We start from the raw sequence: 26,954 nt of genomic DNA on the forward strand, positions 1-26,954 counted from the left end.
CTAGTGCATAGCTGGCAGGCAACATTTATTAAAAGTAACTGAATTAATGGCGGTACCTACAAAGAAGGTCAAATGGGTATAATCGGACATAGTAAATTGAAATGATTTTAGTGCTCTATAATCCCACTTTTGGGGGGGTTTAATTTCCTCCAATGACTATAAATAGAACCAGCTCTGCCAAGACAAGTCTCTTAATTAAGTGGGCCTTCTGAGAGAGTATTTTTTTCTTTAGATACATAAAACTTTTAAATAAATGGAACTCTCGAGTTAAATTTGTAAGAAATATCTTTTTCTTCTTAAAATGAAAGCCTTTAAATGTTCCATTCAAACAGCATATATATTTAAGAGATTAGCAGATACTCCTAAATTAGATGATATCACTAGTTGATTGTGGATATGCTCCAGTGACTGGCAAAAATACTTTGAGGAAGTTTAAGATTTGTTTAAAAATTTCAAAAAAGAATTGAATTATAGCACACCTAAAACACAGATTATCTAAAAAGAAAGTAGTTCTTGAGTCCACGTCATTCAAAGATCTTTATAATCATAATATTCTAAGTATAACTTCATCCTATATTTTTTAAAAAATCCGTAAGCATAACATCAAAGTATTTTCAATTCTTTCTTCTACACCTCAAGAGCCACTGAACATTACCCAGAAAGCATATATTCATAAGCATATTGCTTGATTTACAAAATTCTTTCCCAAGAAAAAATTCAAAAGGTGGTAATGTGGATATTCAAACAGGACTAGGGAAAAAAATCTGACATCTTTCACTCATTATTTCTATAATCAATGAATCAACCTGGCTTGCCCAAATGTTAAATTATGAAACGACACCATGTAAAATGCACCTATTACATTTAAAAAGAAGTTAAACCCATATTTATTTGCTAGCACTGTTAAACAACACATAAAACACATTCAAGTGGCAAGTAATTATAATGCAAGCCCTTGCATGGCAATCCAAATTTATTGAACTACTGATGCTAAGTTATACAAAATTGCACCACTTTAATTAAGGCTTTTAGTTTACATTTGGCCACCTCAAAGTAGTTGTAACATTAGGTTGGTCAATTTAAATACTGTGGCTCCCTGTTGGATAGACACACAATCTTTACACCCAAACGGTTAATGCATACAAAGCAACAAGGCATTGTTAAATAAAACAGCAATAGTTACTGCAACTTAGGCCTTGTGACCAATTACACATGATTAAAATTACTTCCCACATTCACATCCACAGTACTCGTCCACCATTTAACATCTCAACCAAAACGTTACACATGTGAAACAATCACTAACAGGCAAAAATACTAAACCTGTATATTTGGTATTGCAAATACACTTATGCATGAGCAAGCAAGGGATTCACAGTGAGAATCTACAGCTGCAGAAGCCTGAAAATGATTTACAAAAATTGTTAAATCATTAAAAAATTGTTTGAAAATATACACTTCTTGTTGTAGACCCCCACTGTACACACAACTATAAACATTGTTCCCTATGTAAACAAAAAAAGGAAACATATAATAAAAGATTTGAAAAGTCTGGACATTTCCTTCCCAACAGATATTAAAGGCAATGTCTTTAATCTAAGACATTATACTGAAAGGACTATCGTATTTTAAAGACAAGATCACTGTCTCCACAGGTTTTTTTAAAAATTAAAAAAACTATATAGCTGTGTTAATCAAAGCGCTTATTTGTACAATACAATGATAATGACCTTGAATTTCTTAAAAAAAATTACAATAAGCTACAAGTATCAAAGAAGCGAAGTTATCTGGAGTAGTCTATATAGGAGCTCTTTGGACTTTCTTTTATTATGCTAAAATAGTGGTGCTTTTAGGATTTACATTATTGTACTCTCCAATACAAAGTATGGGGCATGTTAAAGTATACAGTACACCATTTTCATACATGTACAACATTGGTGGATGAAAAATGTCTCTTAGCAGTAATACTGGATTGTAGCCTCTGGTTTTACCAGCTGCATACTCTAGGACTATTATCTAAGTAAAAATCTCTCTTGTGATACTGGAAAGTGATTAGAATGTGCAAATTGATGTAGTAGCTTTCATCCGCCTCTTAAAGGGTACCACCACAGAAAGTCCACTTAAGATGTTGGTAGGTTAACAAAGTTGGAATGCTGGCACTGTTGAATTGGGCAACAGTTCTTCAGACCTGTCGAAAGGAAAAAATTAAATTGAAAACATGGGTTGAAAACAGCACACTACAGATCCAAAGGAACACATTAAAGCAACAGTGTTTTAAGTGTTAGAAATGAATATAACGCAGGCTCTTGTCATTACATTCATGACAATGTATGACAATGTACCACACAACTCATAGCAAAGTAAAGCATAGGTAGACATTTTCATCTTTTTTAGATTCACCTACTCTGCTGCCCTCCTGAAAGCCAGACAAATGAAAGTTTTAGACACAAAAAGGGAATGTACCTTAGTGGTGCAAATTTCTGTGTATTACCTTGCAAAGATTAAAAGGAGGAAAACAAAAAACAGAAAACACCACATTAAAATTTTAGGTCAGATCAACTTTATTAGAATTAGGATTAAAAAAGATATAGCAATATTAACAAAATGAATGTTTCCAATCCTAGAATTACATCATAAGTATAGAATGCACATCTAATTAGGGCTTCTAATATCAGAAAATCAAGACCTTTCATCTTTACTCTTCCAGGAAGAGTGGCTACAAAGCTGGTCAGAGTAGACAAAAAAGAATTTATTTCATGATGGCTCTTTACAGTTGACAGTTATAAACGTTCTAATTCCATATTTAAAAACAAATTCTATCAACTTGAAGATGGATGTCAGAAAATGCTGGTATTACACTAAAATCACATGTAATTAAACTTAAGAAAACTGTGAGTGATATAAAAAAAGGTAAAATCAGAACTCATTATCTGCCAAGTATTTATTTACTTTGGATGATCTTTTGCATACATTCCTGGGCTAAAAAAAAGTTTTCTTTTTTACTGTTTTTCTGGGGTTCAGACTTGTTGCAAGTTCCAGCAACGCTGTTAATATAGATGTGGCTGCTGAGAAAATTTTCATAAATGCCTTGAATTTTAAGCCCTCAGAGTCTGAATGAGTTTGGTAAATTTTCTAAATCCTAGCAAACCAACCGTGGCAAATTGGATAGGACAGATTGGAGTGTATGAGTTCACACACATTAAGTGCTGCTAGGAATGGGCATGTGTTGAGGAATGAGAACCCTACATGGAGAGGAGGGACAAACTCTCTAAGATACAGAATCAGAGTGCCACCGAGAGGGCCATTTAACTAACAAAGGAAGCAGCGGAGCCACAAACACTACAAGTTCCCAACGTAAGGGTAGGTAAGAGTAAAATACAGTTTTAATGATAAAGGAGTAAGAAGCCATTCTCATTGGCAAAGGGCAGCAGCTAATAGTTGAGGGTTTACCAAGTACCAGGCATTGATCTAATTGACTTACAATATTAACTCATTTAGTATGATTGTTTTCAAAAAACTAGATAAAAATGTTGTATGTTCAGTTTTCCTTTGCTGTCTCATCTCTGAGTTGTTTCTGTGGTTTTCTCTGCCTGAGAACTCTTCGGATATTAGCTTAGATGTCTCCTACTTTGACAGATTTTCCCTGAATCCGCAGTTTACATCTGACTAATTTGGTGTCCCAGTTATACATGCTCCTATAGTACCCATAACAGCATAGTGACTAAGCATGGGCTTGGGAGCCAGTTCATTACTCAAAATTCTGAGCCATGCACTCAGATCACAGGATTCAAATTTTGGCCCACTATTTACTAACTGCAGGGCTTGATCTTTTTTGTGCTTTAGTTCTCTCATCTGTAATATGGGAATAATAATAGCTCTTGCCTCATAGGATTGTTGTGAGAATTCAATGAATTTACGGACAATACTAAGAGTGCTAGCATATGATAAATCTGTCAGGGTTCTTATTACCAGTACTGTGCTGGACTTAGTCTATCCCGTATTTATCATGTTTTGCAATTGTTTGTCTAACTCTTCCACCTGAATTAGTTTAAGGCAAGGAAAGAAGGTTGGTTTTGTTCACCATTGTACTGTCAGCACAAACCAGTGTCCCAATGGGGCTTAAGTATATATTGGATGAACTTACCCAGAATATTCACTTATGTGGAATAACCTACTTTTGATGATGATATATAAAGGAAATAATTATTTTAATTCCTAGGATATCATACTAACTCATGGATATTTTAAAAAGAAGTAACTTTTTTTTTTAAGAACAACAAAACATTCTATACTTGTTTTCTTGAAAGAGTGCCCTTAATGAAGTTGAGGTTAAAAGTCAGAGGAAAAGAATATAAAAATAGAGAAAAAGATAAATTAACATACCTGGCTCAGAGCTACAATGCATCTAATATATTAAAGCAGCTGACATGTTGACTTTTTGCGGGTCTTCCCAGGCACTGGAGTTTTTCTGTTAATTTGCCGCACTAGGTCATAAAAGATCTGCAAACAAAGTTTTTTTTGTTTTGTTTTTAAATTTACAGGAAACCCCCCCCAAAAAAATAAAATAAAAAAATAAAATGAAAACCTGAACTTTCCATCGATATATATGAACTCCAACAAATATTCTGTTAAGAATTAAGTAAAACCAGGTAGTCCTGTAACTGCCAAATGCTTTTGTTTATTTTTTGGGAGGGCTAAAACTGTTCTCCTTAAAGTAAGTACTGAGTTAAGGAGCAGCAGAGATCTGATTGTAGATCACTAGAACATTTAACACCATTCAAAGAAAACAATCCTTTACTCTTCAAATTTTTCTATGTTATCTTTTACCCTACAACATGACTTAAGCCAAGGCAAGAACCGTGCAGGCCTTCTTGAACTTGTCTCCATCTTTTACAAAACATCCTGCATTTCACATATATATACCTGAATACTTAATCCTGTCTTTCCCACCCCTATTCTTTTCTGTCCAGTCTTCTTTTCTTTTTTTAAAGTCTTTATTTACTTATTTGAGAGACAGAAAGATCATGAGCAGGGGGGAGGGGTATAGAGGGAGAAGCAGTATCCCGGTTGATGCGGGACTTGACCCCAGGACCCTGGGATCATGACCTTAGCCGAAGGCAGATGCTTAACTGACTGAGCCACCCGGGCACCCCAGTCTTCCTTTTTCTCATAGTAAATTCTAGCATTGTTGCTTATTAACATGCATATATTTAACATAAGATTTTTGCCTGTAAGATCAACAAAGCACCCAGAATAAGCATTAACCTAAGGTTGTGTTAATACACACACATTATTTTTCATTAATTTTAAATGCTGAATTCCAAATCAAGAGTTTTTTAAAGTATATTTCACTGTACCTCATTAACATTTATTTTTGATTTTGCAGAAGATTCTAAGAATGCACAGTTGTTCCACTGTCTTGCTAGGTTTTGACCTTGTTCCTTTCCTACAACTCTTTCATCTTCCAAGTCACACTTATTACCAACCAGAATCATTGGAACCTAAAAATACAAAAAAAATTGTGAGGGTAAAAAAAAGTAAATAAGTATGCTATATAAATTCAAAACGAAGAATTCTTTTTTTTTAAATTAACATAATGTATTATTTGTATCAGGGGTACAGGTCTGTGATTCATCAGTCTTACATAATACATAGCACTCACCACAACACACACTCTCCCCAATGTCCATCACCCAAGCCACCCCATGCCTCCCACCCTCCTCCACTCCAGCAACCCTCAGTTTTGTTTCCTGAGATGAAGAGTCTCTTATGGCAAAACCAAAGAATTCTAAAAGTCAACCCTAAGGATTACTTTTTATGCCAGAGAAAAATACTGAATAATAAGTAATAAAATTTACAGTTAAATATGAAAGCCTTAACCCTGTTAAGAACCTTTCGTGTGAAATTTTTAGAAAACAAGATACGATCTACTTATAAAAGAGGGGGGAAAAACCCTTAAAATTATGTCCCAATGGACTTATAACCAAATATAGTAAGCAAAACACAAAACCTTTTAAAAAATAAATTACAAAAGGATATTACTATGAAAAGCCATAATATATTTCAAAATTTTAAAATGTTTTTCTAAGGGATGTGAATCAACTTCAAGTTTTCTGATTTACTGACATGCATTTATCAAATAATCATTCTCAATTTCATAACATAAAAAGGAGAAATCTGGAAAGCCCCTAAAGGAGAATTTTTAGTTTCTCATATAGTCTATATTAAAAGCCAGAAGTAAAATCATCTTAACTTATTAAAAATTTAGACCACCTCAATCATGTGATATCTATTTTAAGAGGACACTACAGAGATAAATAATACTTATTCTGCAAAATTCCTATTAATCATTTAGATGCTGGCTTTCTGGAGAAATTTTGGAAAAAATTCAAATCAGGAGTATCAAGAACTCTGGTTTTTAGGAACAGATACAGAATTTTATATTCATACATATTTAATGTAAGTGATAGAAGAAGAAAACTACTTATCAGAGACAGTAGAAAACAGATTTACTAATTGAGAAATGGTCACTGAGCTATAAATATGTAAGAATCCCCCAAAGTTCTCCTGTTTCAGAAGTCTAGGAAATGGCAACATTTCCCATAGATGCCTCTGAACCCTCACAATATTTGCTTATAATTAAATTATATACATAATACAGTGGTTTTTAAAAGTGTGGTCCCTGGACCCGAGCAGCATCAACACCATCTGGAAACCTGTTAGAAATGTAAATTCTTGAGCCCTATTCTTGACCTACTGAATCAGAAACTCTGGGAGTGAGGTCTACCTGTTTTAACCAGATTTACAGGTAATGTTGATGCAAGATCAATTTTGAGAACCACCGCTATCTATATTACGATGAGGAATTAATTAATCCTTTTGAAGTTTCTTACAGGGATTAAACTCCGTTATGGTACACTGTAAGGGGCATGCAAATTAATGTTAGACTCGAATGTATTGGTTGGCTTCCTTTTAAAAGTATTACGATGTTTTCTGTCAGTTGTTTGAGATGTGTTCATATGTAGTTTTGATTCTTGTTAGAAAGGCTCTTAAATCTACCAGAAATATGGCCAGAACATCTATTAGTAACATCTGCCACCCACATTTTTCCTTTCTCCCCACCAAATGATTATTTAAAAATAGGAAGGCTATAAAGTTTATTTTACACAGGTTAAGGAGAGATGAAAGTTATTTCTCACTTTCGACGTTACATATATTTGAAAATACACATGAGTGTTAAAGATGTATTTTTGCCTTTTAAGGAAAAAAGATTTTGAAACCTCCCTCCCCAAAACCCATGAACTTTAAATTGGATTTAAATTCAAATTATTAAATTGGTTATCACTACACTAAGAGTTTGAAATAAAATATATTTATTAGGAAGTCAGCTTACATCATCAGTGTCTTTAACTCGAAGAATCTGTTCTCTCAGGTCTTGTAAATCATTAAATGTGGACTGTGCTGTGATGGAATAAACTAATGCAAAGCCCTGTCCATTTTTCATGTATAAATCTCTCATTGCAGTAAATTGTTCCTACAGTAGAAAGAAAGGATCATTAAAAAACAATAAAGTTCTGCCGGTTAATTTGACAATTTTTAAAGTCTATAATTAGAGCTCAATGAAGAATACAGTAGTGTTATGTAACATTTCTTAAAATTACAGTCTGTGGCAAGATGCTATTTGAAAAACTGCTATTTCATGAAATAAGTTTTTATTTAACAATAACACAACCAAAGCAGATTTATGTGCAATAAATATACTTAAGTGGGAAAGAAATATCCTTTCTCCAAAAGCTATTTAAAAGCTTTTAAGTATATAGGGTACCAAAACTGAATCCCCAAGTTACTCACAGCAAGTTCACAATACTCTAGCTCTAAGGGGCCCACCAGCATGCTTACCTACATCTTGCCATTTCCTCACACTTTTCCTCCTTCACTAAACCGTGAGCCTTTACAAGTAAGAATACAGTCCATGACACATAACAGGTACTCAAATATATTAGATGAATGGATACCATATATCCAGAATAAATCTTCCCCTCACCTTCAGATACCAACAAATCTAGTTGGTCTATACTTTTTTGTTTTTTTAAAGATTTTATTTATTTATTTGTCCGAGAGGGAGAGACAGAGCGAGAGCACAAGCAGGGGGAATGGCAGGCAGAGGGAGAAGCAGGCTTCCTTCCTGCTGAGCAGGGAGCCTGATGTGGGGCTTGATCCCAGGACCCTGGGATCATGACCTGAGCCGAAGGCAGACGCTTAGCCAACTGAGCCACCCAGGTGTCCCTCATTCAAACAAATTTCTATTTACTTCTTCAATAAATGACCCACTGCAATTACAAAGCACACACATACAAAAAATAGAACTCAAGAGAATAAGAAATACAGCTGTAAGATTTAATGCAAGTAGTAAGCTTTTAAATAAGCTTAACTAGTATTTGTCTATAGAGTACTAGCATTTACAAGGTCAATATTGCACAAATTGTGCATATACTTTGGTATTTGTTCTACATACCGTTCCTGCAGTATCCAAGATTTCAAGCATACACTGTTGTGCATCTACTTCAACTTGCTGGGGGAAAAATTAAAATACATCTTCATTTTTTAATGTGTAAAAGAATACCTTATTATATACAAAAACTAATATGATATTTAAGTAGGGAGAGATTAAGATTATTCTAACTTTACAACTAGTTTCACATTAATACCGGAATAAAACAGGAGAAAAAATAGCTATATAACTGAGGTCCACTGACCCCCAAATTATATTAGGTACAAAAATCACGTGTTCTCAACATAAGGATATCTATAAGATCCAAGCTCAATGTGAATCACTCAGAACTTAATTCTGGGGAGGAAATGATTTCAAAATAGCTCAAAAATTTTTTAAAACCAGTACTAGTTCCAATAAGATCAGAAGTCATTCTGTCTATCTCAACACTGCCATACTTCATTTAGATATAGCTTCATTTCTCTAGATAACTACATCCCCTTCACCATACTGGAACAACGTTTCTGGTAGCAAAGACGCAGAAGACACGTAGCAAATAAGTTATATATCCCCGTGACCTCTTTCCACCCAACATTTCCTAGGAAAAGAAGTTGTTTAGAATTAGATGCAGAAAGAAAAGAGTAATACTGCCTCACAGCTGAGGAGCAAGAAGAGATTTCCAGTTTCTTTGGTAGACTGTGGACACAAAGGAAGAACAAAAACAGTATTTACGCAGCAATAGGAGTCAAACTGGCTGTTACATAAAAGTGGGGAGATAACTCTCCCCCTACTAAATTAAAAATGTCTGCATATTAAGTTTTATTGTCACATGTTGTGTTAGTGGGCATAGAAATAACTATTATGAGCAGTAACACTTTCTCAAAGAGTTATTACGTAGAAAGGTTAGGGAGACTTCTGTATTTTCATCTCTAGATTAAAAAGAAGGGAGCCTGAGAGTAGTCAGTCTTTGGTGGTGTTGAAGGTGGGGGGACAGAACTATCACTTGAAAGAGATGGCCTAATTCTGAAGTTTGTGTCAAATTACAATTTTAGGGTCAGGATAAATTTAAAATTCTCTGAAGGGGGGGGAGAGAGAGAATGAGAGAGAGAGAACACACAAGAGCAAGTGTTCTATGATTCTCATTAACTGGTAAGGACACAATGCCAGGAAATAATCAAGTGTGAATTTTTTATAAATAAATAAACTCTTGCTTCTTCATCCGACTTTATGAACAACATTCAGCAATTACAGAGCTAAAACTAAGAACTTATATTTAAGGTCAAAAGCAAAAGCGTTCTAGAGTAACACATACCTTTCTATAAGAATCTTCTATCGTAGGATCATATTTTTCAACAAAAATTCCTTGAACAAACTGTACAGTCTGGGAAAAAAAGCACACTATTTATACTTAAAGGAAACAACAAATCCAAATCTGTATGCTTTGAACTACTGATTTCACATAGCTAGTTATACCATTGATGAAAACATAACCACTATTTTTAATGTATGCATTTTGTGAGAAAATTTAAACTTAGAAAGCTTTTTAAAAACATTAATAATCACTATGCTCCCTATTAGGTAATTCTAACTTCAGAGCTCATATATTTAAAAATTTTTAATTTATCTTATTTTTAGAGAGAGAAAGAGTGGGGGGAGGGGTTTTGGGAGAGGGAGAGAGAATCTAAAGCAGGCTTCATGCCTGGTGTGGAGTGATCTGAAGACCCTGATCCGAAATCAACAGTCCAATGCTTAACCTTAACCTACTGAGCCACCCAGGGGCCCTATATTTAAGCAAATTTTTTAAATGTCTTCTATTTCAGTCATAACAGCTTAAATCTGAATTTTAATTAGAAAGAGGCTAGTTGTTTTGCGTACACAAGTACATACCCTCAAGACACCTCCTCATCACTTTGGATATATATACAAATGAAAAAATTTGTACATTTCTCAGTTTAATCCAAACATCAAATTCTGTGCTAGGTGGCCATTCTAAATGACTGAGAGAGATGGTCAATCTGTTTTTTTTTTTTAAGATTTTATTTATTTATTTGACAGAGAGAGACACAGCGAGAGAGGGAACACAAGTAGGGGGAGTGGGAGAGGGAGAAGCAGGCTTCCTGCCGAGCAGGGAGCCCAATGTGGGGCTCGATCCCAGGACCTGGAATCATGACCTGAGCCGAAGGCAGACGTTCAACGGCTGAGCCACCCAGGCGCCCCTGGTCAATCTGTTTTATAGTGGGGCTTTGTTAAACTGAACTACTCATCAAGTTATTTTCCCTAAGTTTCTCCCCTTCCCCAGCCACTACCATCAAGCTGTCTTTTTTCTCACTATATTATTATTATTTTAAAAATATTTTATTTTTAAGTAATCTCTACACCCTCCATGAGGCTTGAACTCACAACCCCAAGATCAAGAGATGCATGCTCTTCCCACTGAGCTAGCCGGGTGCCCAAATCGCTATACTATTCTTGATACAGAAAGCATGGCTGCTAAAATAATGTGAAAACTGGAGAGTCAAAGGTAGTATTTGAAAAAGGTTTTTTATAAGCTTTATTTAATATCTTCCAACATAAAATAAATATTATAAGTCAAGTCACAATGAGAAAGACCAAAATTCATTCCTATCTGGCTCAGAAATACAGATGGACACACATTTATAAGCTCTCACTCTCTATGTTTAGGCCAAATTGTATTCTGGCCTATCTCATGTTGGTCTGGAACCAATGTACGAGCAACAACATGATCTACACAGGTACAACTAAAAGCTGACTAAAATTACAAGAAAAATATTATATTGCTTCTAAAATCACTGAGATTTCACTTTAACATATAAATGAAAACAAATAATCAAAACCTAAAACTCAACAGAAAAAGAACATGTGCTGTAGTGAAGAGCTTAGGTACAGTGAGAATGACTTACCAGAGCAGATTTTCCAACGCCTCCTGAGCCAAGAACGACTAGCTTATACTCACGCATGGTGCAAATTTGTCCAAAGCTAGTACCTTATAAAGAAAAAAAAAAGAGAGAATTCTTAGGTAATATCTTTGTATTCATGTGCTTCTTACATAAATTAGATATTCAAGCAAGTAGTTTAAAAATGATTACTCTACCATACTAATATACGCATTCCATAAAGACTTACTAAACGACGCTATTGGTAGGGCTCTTTATACCACATCAGAGGTAGAACGAAAACAAAGAGTTACAGATATGACTTTCAGCCCTATCCCAAATTCAAACAGGATAAAATATTTGCTCTATAAAGTAAAAAAAAAAGGGGGGGCCTGAAAAACAGCATGAAGTGTTATTTTACTAGTTACAAGATGGCACTAACAAGCATGTTTAGCTCCCTTTCCTGAGCCATCTGTAACCTTGAGTCACGAGTAGCTGAGTACCTACTAAGTACAGGGATATATCCAATGAACAACAAAAAATTCCTGTCCTCACTGAGCAATATTCCAGTAAAGATGGCTAAAACAAAGGTCTGCAAACAAATCCAGCCAATCACCTGTTTTTGTACATAAAGTTTTACTGAAATACAGCCATGTCCATTCATTTGTGTATTCTCTGTGGCTGCTATCTTGCTGTGATGGCAGTTAAGTGTATATATATAAATATACATATATTTACTATCTGGCATTTACAGAAAAAATTTGCTGACCCCTGGGTAAATGAGTTAGCAGAGGAAGCAGACCAAATATCTATTCCTGAAGTGGGGGGAGGTACAAAGAGCCTGAAAATGGTGAGGAATCAGAGACAGAACTGAAGAGTCCCAGACTGAAAAACTATGGTGTTCAGTAAGATGAAAGTGGAAATCAAAACAAAATCCAAAAGAAATAACCCATACTAAGGCTTATTATCATAAAATTTCAGTATACTAAAGATAAAGAAGACCCTAAAAGTTTCTAGGCTAGGGAAATAATTACAAAGCTCCTACATTCCTAGAAATAATTGGTCAGTGGCCATGGGACAAAAGCGGTCAGCAGAACAGGTTCTAAATCTTCTTAATCAAGAAATGACAGTTCTATAGTTATAGTAACTAAGTAACTACCAGAACTGGCTTAAATGCATTTAATCAATCAATAGCCATTTGCTTCAATGAATATGCTTCTGCAAACCAGCCATTATCAATAGCCCCTTACTTATGAAAGTTGGTCAATCAAGAATGGACTCCATTTGGCATTATTTGTGTTAAATCTCTTTATATATTTTTTCCTTCCAACCTACAGTCTTAGAAAATATATCCTTTGTTTTACCTCTCTATGCCAGTCCTTTATTTCTCTTTAGGACACCATGTCTATTACCATGGCTTCCTTTCAAAACTCCATTTCTGACTTTTGATGTGTAGACTACTTAACATATTTTCTCTTCTCCTGAACGGGAGAAAAATTGCCCAAAAAAACCAACCAACCAAATTAGCTGCTAACTTCCCCACTTACTATCCTGTGTTTTATTTCTATTGAACCCATCATTTCCACAGACTTCTCCCCAGTTCTTGAATATTGTCTCCTTAATTTTTGTGATCTGCATGGTTCTTATCAGATTATAATTTTAGGAAAGAGGATATGAAATAAAAGTTGAATTAACTTTTAGCTTTAAGAATATTATTCCACACAGTGGGCGCCTGGGTGGCTCCGTTGGTTAAGCGACTGCCTTCGGCTCAGGTCATGATCCTGGAGTCCCAGGATCAAGTCCCACATCGGGCTCCCTGCTCGGCAGGGAGTCTGCTTCTCCCTCTGACCCTCCCCCCTCTCATGCTCTCTCTCTCTCTCATTCTCTTTCTCAAATAAATAAATAAATAAATAAATAAAAATCTTTAAAAAAAAATAAAACAGTTCTTTAAAAAAAAAAAAGAATATTCCACACAGTATGGTAGTATGCACACAAATTTGGAATAAAGAAATCACTCTTGGGGTGCCTGGTCAGCTGGTTAAGCACCTGACTTTTGATTTCGCCTCAGGTCAGGATCTCAGGGTTCCGTGCTGGGCATGGAGCCTGCTTAAGATTCTCTCTCTTCCTCTGTCTCCCCACCCTCCCCCTACCCCCCCCCCCAAAAAAAAAGAAAAAAGAAAAAAGGAAAGAAACCACTCTTGGTAAAAATTTAACTGAAGTCAGGTTTATTTCTTTTCTTTTTTTAAGATTTTATTTATTTTACGAGAGAGAGAGCGCACGACTGTGGGGAGGGGCAGAGGGAGAAGCGGACTCCCCGCTGAGCAGGGAGCCTGATGCAGGACTTGATCCCAGGACTCTGGGATCATGACCTGAGCCAAAGGAAGACACTTAGTCGTCTGAGCCACCAGGCGCCCCAGCTTTCTTTTAATGTAAAAAATCATTTAAAAACAGGATTACTTAGGTGACAATTCTACTACCAGTCCCATGCAGACATTACCCAAACACATAGATTTATACTGATCTGAGAAATATTTTTTAAAAATTCAGGGTTCTAATGAAAGATGTCTTCAAGTTTGTGTTTCTGAACCCAACTAGAGGAAACACGGTAACTTTGGGGATAAGAATTTCCTAAACATCCCAAATACTTCAGTAACAGTAAACCAAATACTTCGACACAAAAAAAATTAAGACTCATCTCCCTGCATTCTTTTATCCTTTATGTAGCTGGGCTGTGCCAATTTTTGTTAACTTGTCACCGTTTCTTTCTAAAAAAATTAAAAAAAAAAAAAAAAGGATTCACTTCAATGAACACACAATAAAATGCCAACTAAACAACTGCCTTGCTTGAATGACAGTGTTTCTACAGTTGACATTAATTCACTTAACTTGCCTATCTTTGAACTCTGAAATTCCTTCAACCCTATAAGACTAGAAGTCTGGTCTGCTCAGGGGTGGCAGTATCTGACCAGGATTATCTTTTCCTTAAGTAATCAATAACTTCAGCTTTGTACTTTTTTGTTTCAGATACTGAATGATGCCTTTCACTCTTTGATAGTTTGACCTAAGACCCTCACTTAACATCATTCCAAATGATGCCCTAGACAAACAAAAGTACTGAAGGGGATGCCTGTGTATAATGTTTGTTCTGTGAATTTGCTATCACATGAGTCAGTCTCAACAACGATGGAAGCTCCAACTGGCTCCTTGAGCTCACACTGCCAAATTTATTTTATCTTAGGATTTGTACCAAGTAGGTCTTGGTATAAGGAAATTAAGCCTTTTAGGTATGGCTTGGAGGTGTACTATTTGGTAAACATTTTGCCATTAGTTTAAATCTTCAGCTACTGCTTTGCTTTTGTTCATCTACTTGTGTAAAAATTTGTCATGTATTTTGTTTTGTCCTGGACTGTCTCGTTTCCATTCACTCAATAAGGGAGTGCTCCATTTGGAATGGATGGAGACACAGGTCCCCACAAGCCTCCAATCCAATTCAAGCTGGTTCCAGGAACTAAAAGTTGAAGATGAGTAAAACCAGTGGCCTCTTCATGCAGAGGTGAGTGACTCATCAAATGTCACCTTGGGTCACTTATGAACTTCATGACTGCATACTGTATGGTCAGTATTTATGGGGTTGTTGATAATGTGGGGCCTTCCTAACCTCTGCTTGGTCAGGGAAACAGGATCTGTTTGTAAGGACACACTTGTTAAAAAAAATTTTTTTTTAAGCACTCTTAAATCATTTTTATTTAGGAATAATTTATACCAAGTGAAATAAGCAGATCTTAAATATTAGAGTAAAATGAACTGACATATGCAAACACCTTCACAACCACAAACAGAGCCCTCATTAAGATTTTTTTTTAAAGATTTTAATTATTTATTTGACAGAGAGAGACACAGCGAGAGAGGGAACACAAGCAGGGGGAGTGGGAGAGAGAGAAGCAGGCTTCCCGCGGAGCAAGGAGCCTGCTGCAGGGCTCCATCCCAGGACCCTGGGATCATGACCTGAGCCGAAGGCGGACGCTTAATGACTGAGCCACCCAGGCGCCCCAGGATTTTTTTTTAGAAGATTTTATTTTTAAGTAATCTCTACACCCAACACAGGGCTCAAACTCACAACTCCGAGATCAAGAGTCCCACGTTTTTTTTTTTTGTTTTAAAGATTTTATTGATTTATTTGACAGAGAGAGACACAGCGAGAGCAGGAACACAAGCAGGGGGAGTGGGAGAGGGAGAAGCAGGCTTCCCGCGGAGCAGGGAGCCCGATGTGGGGCTCGATCCCAGGACCCTGGGATCATGACCTGAGCCGAAGGCAGACGCTTAACGACTGAGCCGCCCAGGCGCCCGAGAGTCCCACGTTCTACTGCCTAAGCCAGCCAGAGAGTTCCCAATGTGCCTCTTCCCAGTTAATTAACCTGATACCCTTTTTCTTGACTCTAGTGGCTGCTTTGTCAAAGCCACAACCTTCTCTAGGAAGAACTGTGGTGGTGTTTTTTTTTTTTTTATAAACTCCCAGTATAATCTTGACTTTTGTACTTACGCTGACAAATGACAAAAACTGTGATTTTGACAAGTGTGACTAAATAACCGGACTTATGACCAACTTTTGAAATGTCAAAATTAATACCTTAAGAGGAACTGCAACTACAGAAAAAATTATGAGACAAAGTAACATTCAATAGTCAGCTCCTTTAATTGGTATTCTGGGGCCTCAAAATAAAAGGACTAAGATAGGCTTTCTTTACCCCCCTGCTGAGAGCTCTGGAAGCCTGCTCTCTGAAGCGCCCGCCCCCTGCTGCCCACACGGTCCTGTTCCTTTTGTCCCTCCCCTGCCTCTGCAATGAACTACTTTTCCCGACGGTTTCGCAGCAAAGGAACAATTATACTAGCTTTTTTAAATGCTAGAGTAAAAGGCAGAACCACAGAAACTGAGTTGAAACATGAGTCTAGATTTAGTTGAATTTATAGTTAAGGATTTTCTTAAGTATCAGGGAGACTGACAGAAATTTCAGAATTTCAACTTAATCACTCATTACTTGATTTCCTCTTTATAAAGAAAAATGGTGAAAAGCAGACTAGGAAAAACCAGATTCAAACAGCCCAGCATATTTTTAAAAAACTGGCCTTGAGAGAACAAGAACCTATTTAGGAAATACGCTGTTTTAGAAGTCTTTCTTAGAGGTAGATTGGTCAAGATTTAAAACTGTAAGCAAAATAAAAATGACTTGCTATGAAACAAAATAAAAATTAATGTCAGGAAACTGTAAAATATATTTTGTGGTAAGACCCAACAGCTGAGGTAAAGGAAGACAAGTTCGTTCTTTCTGTTAACTGGGCTCAGACCCGAATGGGAAACTTAAAATAAAAAATTAGCAATTTAGAAATCTACAATGGCTAAGATTTTTCAAAGACCCTTAAAAAGTGAAAAAGCTAGGAAGAAAAACTAAAAACTACTTGTTTTCTAAGAAATGGGATCCTGTGGGTGAGGACACTTACATAATGCAAGGAGCAGAACCACATGAAGGATCAGTGTTCCATTTATACTAAGAAATGATTCAAAATCTGCCCCATAATGCTGCTCCAAGGAAAACCTGAGCACCCAACAATTCCTATCCTTTCTCCACTGGAGGCAGAAGTGGACTGACTACATAGAGCCACAAGGAAATTTTTTTGGGTAATGGAAGTGTTCTAACACTGGTTGTAGTGATGATGCACAACTGTATAAAGTTACTAAAATCCCCAAACGAGGGGCGCCTGGGTGGCGCAGTCGTTGAGCGTCTGCCTTCGGCTCCGGTCATGATCCGGGGTCCTGGGATCGAGCCCCGCACCGGGCTCCCTGCCCGGCGGGAGGCCTGCTTCTCCCTCTCCCACTCCCCCTGCTTGTGTTCCCTCTCTCGCTGTGTCTCTCTCTGCCAAATAAACAAAATCTTAAAAAAAAAAAATCCCAAAACGAAAACAATGACACAGCTGACTTAATTAACATAAAAATTACCATTTAAAAATATTGACTATAAAAAGTAAACATTTATGGAATTGCATTTCTTAATGAGATGGTTGAGATCTGTTTCCCCAACTGCTTCATTTATCCATAGTGAACATTACCTGTTGCTAGAATCAGAATCAGGTTCATCCACATTACTGCTTCCATCAGTAATCTGTTCCTTTTTTTTTTTGTTATGATAAAAAAAATCCGTTGTATGGATACATGAAATTTTCTTTACCCATTCATCAGGTGATGAACATTTGGATTATTTCCGGCTTGTGGATATTATAAATAATACTAATTGGGGTACCTGGGTGGCTTGGTCGGTTGAGCATCTGACTCTCGATTTTGGTTCAGGGAGGGGGGAGGGGGGGCGGGTGAGGAAGGTGGTCCTGAGACTGAGCCTTGTGTTGGGCCCCGTGCTCAGTGGGGAGTCTGCTTGGGATTCTCTCTCTCTCCCTTCCCCTCAGTCCCTCCCCTGCCTAAAATAAATAAATCTGAAAAAAAAAAAAATAAAATAATGCTTGTCTATTTGTTTTAATTTTAGTAATTCAACCAAGAATTTTTATTACAGATAAAAACTTACATAAATACTACATAAAAAACCTTAGAACTGAAATTTTAAATTCTGAAGTAGAGAAATATGGTAAGTTGTTAATAAACTTTCAAATCTAAAAACTGTGACAAAACACATGTAACTTGCCAATAAGCTTTGTAACAAGCAATACTGGTAAGGAATTGCAACTGAGCAAAGTCATTACCTCTCATTAATTTTTACTAATATTTCCTTACATGTACTAAACAACTAAAATATTTGTATCTAAATCCTGATAAATACCAAGGCTAGGGGCACTTTTTTTTCCTTTAAAAAAAATAGCAGTATGATAGCCAAGATTTGAACTAATATCTACTTTTCAAATAGGTGCTTTTTTCTACTACACCAGCTTTGAAAAATTGTTTACAGATTCTAAGATTGAAATAATGGATTTCATTGTGAATCCCAGTGACTGACTGGGAATGGCCATTATTTGTTTTTTAAAAGGATTGTGTGGTTGCATCTAGTTTTAGCAGAAAAGGCAACCCTGTTCAAAAAGTAATGTGTCATTAGCTATTTGGTGGGGAGGAGGGAAAAGGTGCTGGCATCTGTGTATTTGTGAGCTATGGGCAGGACCTTCCTGTTCAAGTGCTCTTAACTTAATGCCCAAGAATGAGCACTTGAGAATCTGAATTTCTAAAATTTCACGCACAATTTTGATAGGACGAATTACATAAGAATTTCAAAGGGATTTGTGCTATTGTTTGAGACACTGAGAATAACTGTTCTCTTTCAAAGAATCCCAAAGAGGGACAATTCTGACAGCACAGCATAGTGGTTCACAGCACCTAAGTTTCAAATCCTAGCTTTGTATAACTTTGGGCAAGTCATGAAACCTTTCAAAGCTTCATTTTCTTTATAGGGAAAATGGAAACAGTAATATCTACATGATAAAGTTGTGAGGCAGATACACAAGAAAGTAAACTCCAGGGCACCTGCATGGCTCAGTTGGTTAAGCGACTGCCTTCGGCTCAAGTCATGATCCTGGAGTCCCGGGATCGAGTCCCATATCGGGCTCCCCGCTCAGCGGGGAGTCTGCTTCTCCCTCTGACCCTCTTCCCTCTTGTGCTGTCTCTCATTCTCTCTCTCGCAAATAAATAAAATCTTAAAAAAAAAAAAAAGAAAGTAAACTCCAAAAAAACGGAGTTTTGTCTGTTTTATTCATTGCTATATCCCCAGAACCTGAAACAGTGCCTAGGGGCACATAGTACGTGCTCAATAAATTAAGGAATGAAATGTAGTAATTTTCCTTAAGAGTCACTGGTCCCTTGCACATAGTAACAATCAAAAGACGACAGCTTTTTAAATAATAGCAGCAGTGATCTGAGCTACTGCTCAAGTTGGCACAACTGAGAATCATTGCTCTACCCTTTTACCTACTAGCTCAATAAAACATAATACAAGTCAGGGACTGCAGTCCAGCTTTTGTCTGACTGAGAAAGTTTCTCCTAGGTAGGCAAAGAGATATAATGTATAGGCTAAAACTATTTTCCAACCATATTTAGTCTTCCTGTCACCACAACCAGTTTGGAATATGTTAAGATCAACTGAACTATATTATAATTCTTTAGCTGTAGACTCTAAGGCCTATTACCATATTCTACTAAATCTAAGAGGCACTTAAAAAATACATTTTAGGGGTGCCTGGGTGGCTCAGTTGGTTAAGCGTGTGCCTTCAGCTCAGGTCATGATTCTAGGGTCCTGGGATCAAGCCCTGCATTGGGCTCCCTGCTGTGTGGGGAGCCTACTTCTCCCTCTTCCTCTGCAGCTCCCCCTGCTTGTGTGCTTCTCTGTCAAATAAATAAATAAAATCTTAAAAAAAAATACATTTTAACATCTCTGCAACTGGAATGTGTTACAACCTCCCAGGTCAATACAAAAGCAAAAAGCTAAGTACATGTCAGTATTCTGAATCATTTAAAAATGTAGTTCAGGGAAAAAGAATGGGAAATAACCCTCTTGCAAGTCTTTAAAAAACAGATTACTACACAAGAAAATTCTCTAATATTGGTGTTATTTCTGACCCTTAATATTAATTACAAAAGTCAATGGACTTTACTGTACCTCAAGTTTGGCAGACTGTAATTTTGACAGCCTAGAGAGAATCTCTGTATACTTTTGGAACAGTGAGAAAAATCTTGAGATTGTAATATAAATTTTAATTCCCTTGAATGTGTAAAACGATACGTGATAATGTGGGGTATCATTTTTCTTCTACTTTTATGTTTTTTTCTGAGAGTTTTATAAACAACTTATAAAACTTATAAAATATACAAATGAAATATACAAATGAAAATTAAAAACTGAAAGTAAGAGGAGTTGTGGAGTTGTCTTGTAATTACCCCACGTTATTATCATTTAAGAATGTTGATAATCATTGGCATTTTTAAAAAGTGGTCATTAGAAACAAAAACACCAAGTTTAGCCAGTCATTCAACTCAAAATGAATAGTAATTATAATATTGATGCTGGCAGAGAGAAGTATCTTTCAGATAAATAATATACTGTTGGTGAAAGTGCATGTTTAAAGAAAACAAACAGGCAAGCTTAAAGAAGAAACAATTAAAATTCTTTTAATCCTATTTTTAAACCTTAATAACTAGTATGCTTGTTCTTGAAAAGGGCTAAGAGGTATTTATTGAAAATTACAAAATTAAACATATTGTTTTAAGTGCTTTACAGAATTATCAACATAAATACTGACAATATTTACTCTAACAATGTAAATACTGAAATTTTAAACACTTTCCTCTCTATTGTCAAAGCAAAATTTATCTTTATATTAATTAGCATGCCAAAAAGTCTACCTAGAAAGAAAAGTAGGGTGGCAAAGGATTTAAGTTCTAAGTACTTTAACTAGTGTGCCACAATCAAAGGATTGTATTCTGAAAAGCTTGCTGGTTTATCTTCTCCTACTACTTCAGGAGAAAATAAAGATTAAGACACAAAAAAAGATACAAAGTGGGGCGCCTGGGTGGCTCAGTCGTTTTAAGCGTCTGTCTTCGGCTCAGGTCATGCATGATCCAGGGTCCTGGGCCTCGCATCAGGCTCCCTGCTCAGCGGGAGGCCTGTTTCTCCCTCTCCCACTTCCCCTGCTTGTGTTCCCTCTAGCTGTCTCTCTGTCAAATAAATAAATAAAATCTTAAAAGATACAAAGTAAAATTAGGGCACTTGATATTAGAAATTATTAAGAGTTCTGATAACTAGGTGTTACTGCCAGTTGGAAGAAATGGGAAGTACAATGAAAACCATTTCATAATCAACTAAAAAAAAATCTACATTGAAAGCAATTTTAACAACCTTCAGGAAGTTAAGAGCAACACCATGAGAAAATGTTAAATGAAAATATCATCAGCAATGGGAATGTCTTGGTTAAACACTGCCAAAAATTATGGTGCTATCGGTCCACTGTGAAACATTCTAGTTTGAATTTCTAATACAGGTGATTGGATTTGGTTGGTTTACGTATGTTCTTTTTTTGTGGTATTTCTTGTAAGTAATGGCATTTATTTGTAAAAATTAAGTGCACTCTGGAAATTAAAAGCAAAGTTAAGAATTGCTAATTAAAAATAATATGCCTAAATTAATCTACATTTGAACTAAATCTATTAAGTCACCTATTATATTAAGTCATTAATTAATGAAGGACTCTCAGATCCTCATTTTCTTCAGGCAAACAGGTAAGAATGTAGTATATATGCAAAATGAGTTTAGTGGTGTTACCATTAATGCCACTTCTCACTTATCCTTCTTCATTAGCAAGGCAGTGTAACTTCTACAACAAGCAGGCACTTACACAATTATAAATATGAAGCACGATTCACATTACTCCTCCAACAATCTAAGATTATAGATGAAGAAAACCAATTAAATTGCTTTAATAAATAAACTGAATAAAAAATACTTGGGGGCGGTAAAAGTTGCATTAAAAATTGGGGGGTGTAATTTTGGGAATTATATGTAAAGATTCCTAATTTTAATTACTTATATAGAGCTCCTAAAATTTGTGTGACTTAAAACCAACTCCCAATCAATGAAAGTAACTGATAGGTTTTAGACTTTGCTGTATTTCTTGCAAAAACACTTGGGTACCCTATTCACTAATTTAAAAGGTTATTTTATTATTACCTTCTACAACTTCCTCCACTTACTCTACAGACCTAATTTTGCTTGCATTTTTTTTCCCCAGTCAATTTAAGAAGTTGTTTAATTCTAGTCTCAAAGAAAATCATAGCAAAGATATGGAAGGACAAGAAAACAAATCTCCTAGGGCTCCTTCCCAAGTCAGATTTCATGGGCTGCTTCATAACTGCTTGAAAAGAAAGTTGAGGAAACAGATGCAATCACAGTCTACCTGAAGCTCAGTAAATATATCCAAGATAGTACTTTGTCAATCAGAAATGTACTGGAATTTTCACAAAAATACAAAACAAAAATGGACGCTATAACGATTCTGAGAAAATTCTGAAGAGACATATGAGTCAGAGAAAATAAAAATTCAGTAAAATTTTAGTCTAAATGTCTTCACTATATAAAAATACGTAACAAAAAGCAAATAAGTGACTTGATTATCTACCACTCTATATTACATATATTTTTCATTAATAAGACCTAAGACAGACCCAACTTCAAATATTACTGACCCTAATTATGAACCGTAAGAGTAATTCTAAAAATCTCTGGGGAAATAAAAAAAGCATAAAAAAAATGATAGATGTATTTAAAAAAAAACCTCATATACATATATAGTTTTATATATGTGTATTTTTTAACTATATATATAGTCATAGTTTTTAACATCCATTCATCTATTGATGGGACACTTGGGCTGCTTCTATAGTTCAGCTATCGTAAATAATGCTGCAGCTGCAGTAAGCACTGGAGTGCGTATGTCCCTTCCAATTAGTGTTTCTGTATTTTTTGAGAAGGAGATTAAAAGTACACTTACCCTGAGAGCACTAATATACAGAACTGCTGAATCACTATATTGTATACCTGAAACTAATTTAACAGTTAACTACATTGTAATTTAAAAAACCATCAACTCTTAGCTTTTACTTGGTGTTAACATTTACTGAAGACCTACTCTAGTCCAAGAGTTGTGCTAGTACCTGAAGATTAAAAAAGAAAATCTAAGGGGCACCTGGGTGGCCCAGTTGTTAAGCGTCAGCCTTCGGCTCAGGTTATGATCCCAGGGTCCTGGGATCGAGCCCTGCATCAGGCTCCCTGCTCCGCAGGAAGCGTGCTTCTCCCTCTCCTGCTCCCCGTTTCTGTTCCCGTTCTCACTGTGTCTCAGATCTCTGTCAAATAAATAAATAAAATCTTAAAAAAAAAAAAATCTAAGAAATAACTTACACCAAGATTACTATAACATTTAGTACTCAATATCAATATATAATGAGTGCCTACAACATATTAGGTACTGCTCTACCCAATGGGAATGAAGCAGTGAACAAAAGACTCTGTCCTCAGAATTTACAATGTGGAGAGACACAAATAAATCAATATAAAACAAGTCAGAAGTATACAGGTGACCCTTGAACAACAAAGGTTTGAGCTACATGGGTCCACTTATATGCAGATTTAAAAAAATACAGTACAGTACTGTAAATGCGTTTTCTCTGATTTTCTAAAAACATTTTCCTCTAGCTTATTTTGTTCTAATAATACAGTACACAACATACATGACATATAAAATATATGCTAATCAACTGTTTATGTTATCAGTAAGGCTTCCAGCCAACAGTAAGCTATTAGTAAAGTTTTGGGGGAGTAAAAATTATATGTGGGTTTGACCCTTAATCCCCACGCTGTTCAGGAATCAACTGTATAGCTCAGTACCCAAAGAGCCCTTTGAATAGATTGATTTTGTGTTTTAAACAAAAGTTTCTACCATTTGGCTTTATTCTGTTTATTATTTTCAAATCAACATCTTTAGCAGGGTAATATGCCAATTAATTTGTAGCTAAAGTTAAATTTGGATTTGGGAAAGTTCACAGAGATCTGTCTAGAATCTACTGGAGAGCTCATGGCTACAAAGCCCCTTCTTTGCTAACGGGAAAAATGGGATTTCTGGAGCAATCTAACGTAGTTGGTCTTATGAGGCACCATTATTCAATATGAACAAAATGCTCCTCAGTGATTTCCTTTGCCAGCTCTATATGGAAAGACATTCATGATCCCCTCTCCCGTACCACCCCTTCCACTGTTACATAGCAAGAATACTACACAGATCAGGATAGAATGTTCCTGACTAGCAAATACTTAGAATGCAATTCTTAGGAGGGTAGTGTCAAGAAATATTTCTGAAGTATTCTTGAACTGTCTCAGACCACAATGATAGTTCCTCTTTCTGAAAACCCACACCAAATACTTCTGCACTTGATTATATACTATATCTTGTATTGAGACAACAAATTGTAGAAAGGAACATTATCTTAAGATTTAAGAAGCTTGGCTCTATTTAAAAAGTTATACAATTTGAGATAAACCACTTTATTCTCAATTTCCAGTTTCCTTATTTGGAAAATGAAGGAATAGGGAAGGGGAAAGTACTGAACACAGAGTTGCCTTAGATCAGCAGCCAGGTAGGCATGTAAAATGTTTGAAGCTGGAAGGTGTTAATGGCCAAGGGGAATGAATGCTTATACAGCTAAAGTCATTCTTTAGCTTAAATTCTTAAATTTAAGAATTCTTAAAAACGTGAATATTGTGAAAACCAATAAAATCTATTTAAGGTATGAAGATTTGGACTCTGAGTCACTATTTTCTACTTCTGGACTAAATAATCTCTAAGGTCCCTTTCAATTCCAAAATGTATTGTTACATATACCAGGGTTTTGAAGACTTTTATATGGACAGAACTTTTAAAAGTATCTTAATGTTATAGTCCCTCTTCTTAATTATTGTAAAAAAAAGATATAATTCTCTGTTGGTACTAACATTTAATGATAATGTAAATATTCTTTTCCTAACTTCATAATGGTAGTTTGGTATTACACACATTTTAGAATTATCTTTCAAATATAATACAGACACTAACTAAAGGAGCTGAAAACAATACAGGACAACCTACACATTCATAGCTGCTCTCAACTGAGAAAATCCATTGATCCTTATGAGCACTCAACCAACGCAAGATGCAAAGGCTTTCCATATTTTCTTCTTAGTTCTGGCATGCTAGTCCCATATGCTTTGTGCAAGTAAGGTCTTCTTTTGAACTAATTTAAGATTTGGGTATGGACACAAGGTCCTCTCTTGCCCAGGGTGGTAAAACATGGAATCTGGAATAAGGGAACCCTAGAATTGACTACCTATGTAATTTACCTGAGGGTAGTCACTTATTCTCGGCTTGTGTCTTAGTGTGTAAAATACAGACAATGCTAATATCAATTTCACAGACTTAATGGGCAGATTAAATAAGAATGTATATTGTCTAAAAAATTTTAAGTGTTAGTCATTACTATCATCAACTAGATGTACAGGAACCCCTTATTTTGTCCCCAATTTGGTCTAGAAATATTTGTTGAATCAAGCAATGACTAAAGATTAATAATTCAGTTCTAGCAAAGGAAAGAACTATTTAGATCTTTAAAAGACCACAAACAAGTTACCTTTTGTATGTAAACTGCCATCTGAGTTCACATCAATTACCAACAGATGTCAAGAATCCCAGTTGAAAATGAACTATACAAATCTTGAAAAAAAAAAATTAGTTCTTATACTTGCCCTGTAGGAATGCAGTTCCAGTAGAAAAGAAAATGCTCTGAAGCAGGAAAAGTATTAAAAACAGCAATTTTTGGGTTCCAGAGACACCTGCTCTCAACCTAATAATCTGATTTATTCTTTAAATCAATCTCATTAGTAAATGTGAAAACGCTGTAAGAATCAAATCCTTGAAACATGGGAAGTGATATTCAAAAAGCATAATTCCTTTCCATCAGAATATGTCATAGGGTCTCCCAATAGCTATAGTCAAATCAGAAATTTTCCAAAACTATGTAACTCAAGCAATTCTATCCTCAAGTTATTTTGCTACAACACCCACCCCAACCATCCATTTTTGAAATTCTGTGATCTTAAATTATAAATAAAGGACTAAGTAAAAAAACTTAACTACTGGTTCCCGAAGTCAAGTGACATTACTTCTCCCACTGAACACTTTCTGGAAGAGACAGTATTTGATTTCTCCTTTCCGCCTCCAACTCCCAAAGTAGTATTTTAGCAGCTGAAGAGGATTACTGTGTTCTCTTTGCCCTCCTAAATAAAATTAACTAATTAAAATGTGAGGAGAACCTGGAACTAATCTGCTAGACACAATGATAGAATTCACAACTTCTGAGCAGATTTAAAAATTATTTTTGGAGGTCTGAACACTACTTCTCATACTCTCTTTTAAAAATAAACTACAAAATAAACAAAAAGCTGTAAAAATGAACATTACTTATCATATTTACTTTCTGAGTTTGTCTCTCTCATAATGAAGACAAATGGGAAATGCTTCCAATCTTATATTCAAAGGTCTCATTTGTGAACTAGATTTCTAAATCTAGTCAAGTGTAGAATTTGTAGACTATCAAACTGTTCGTAGCATTTTCTCTACTCTGACTGTATTTATAATACAAGTAGGAAAAAATTCTTCCCTTGACCTTTTCATGGATTAATATTGCCAGTAAATAAAGCTTATTCCAACACATACTATGACATGCAAGTTAAGGTCATGTTTTCTAGTTTTATTACTGGAGTTATTACCTTTCAGTTTATGAGTAATATGACAAATGCAGAAGAACCCGTTTCTTAGATTTCTCAGCCAAATCAAGGGATGAGCTGGTAGGTAAGTGACAAAAAAAAAAAAGGAAAGTCCAACATGTTTCAAAAATAAGCAAGAAGAAATAATGGGGGCTAAAAATGACCTATTAGTTTCTACTGATCCCTCTAAATAGATCGGATTTATGTGGAACTCTCCCCTGCTCCCAAGAGTTCTTTGGACAT

At 35.7% G+C, this 26,954-nt stretch overlaps 1 protein-coding gene across 1 annotated transcript in view; it reads right to left on the reverse strand.

The window, feature by feature from the left end:
- Positions 1-524: 524 nt before the first annotated feature.
- Positions 525-26,954, reverse strand: part of RAP1B (RAP1B, member of RAS oncogene family) — a 46,291-nt gene continuing 19,861 nt past the window's right edge. Inside the window, exons 2-8 of the mRNA XM_027592352.2 lie at positions 11,413-11,495; positions 9,804-9,872; positions 8,516-8,572; positions 7,394-7,534; positions 5,358-5,501; positions 4,384-4,500; positions 525-2,188 (exon numbers count right to left, since the gene is read on the reverse strand). Of these exons, the coding sequence (XP_027448153.1) occupies positions 4,414-4,500; positions 5,358-5,501; positions 7,394-7,534; positions 8,516-8,572; positions 9,804-9,872; positions 11,413-11,469 (555 nt within the window). The 5' untranslated portion in view covers positions 11,470-11,495 and the 3' untranslated portion in view covers positions 525-2,188; positions 4,384-4,413. The remainder of the gene's footprint in view (positions 2,189-4,383; positions 4,501-5,357; positions 5,502-7,393; positions 7,535-8,515; positions 8,573-9,803; positions 9,873-11,412; positions 11,496-26,954) is intronic.

Source organism: Zalophus californianus, chromosome 9 (genome assembly GCF_009762305.2).
Source record: "Zalophus californianus isolate mZalCal1 chromosome 9, mZalCal1.pri.v2, whole genome shotgun sequence".
In the NCBI taxonomy this organism is placed as follows: domain Eukaryota; kingdom Metazoa; phylum Chordata; class Mammalia; order Carnivora; family Otariidae; genus Zalophus; species Zalophus californianus.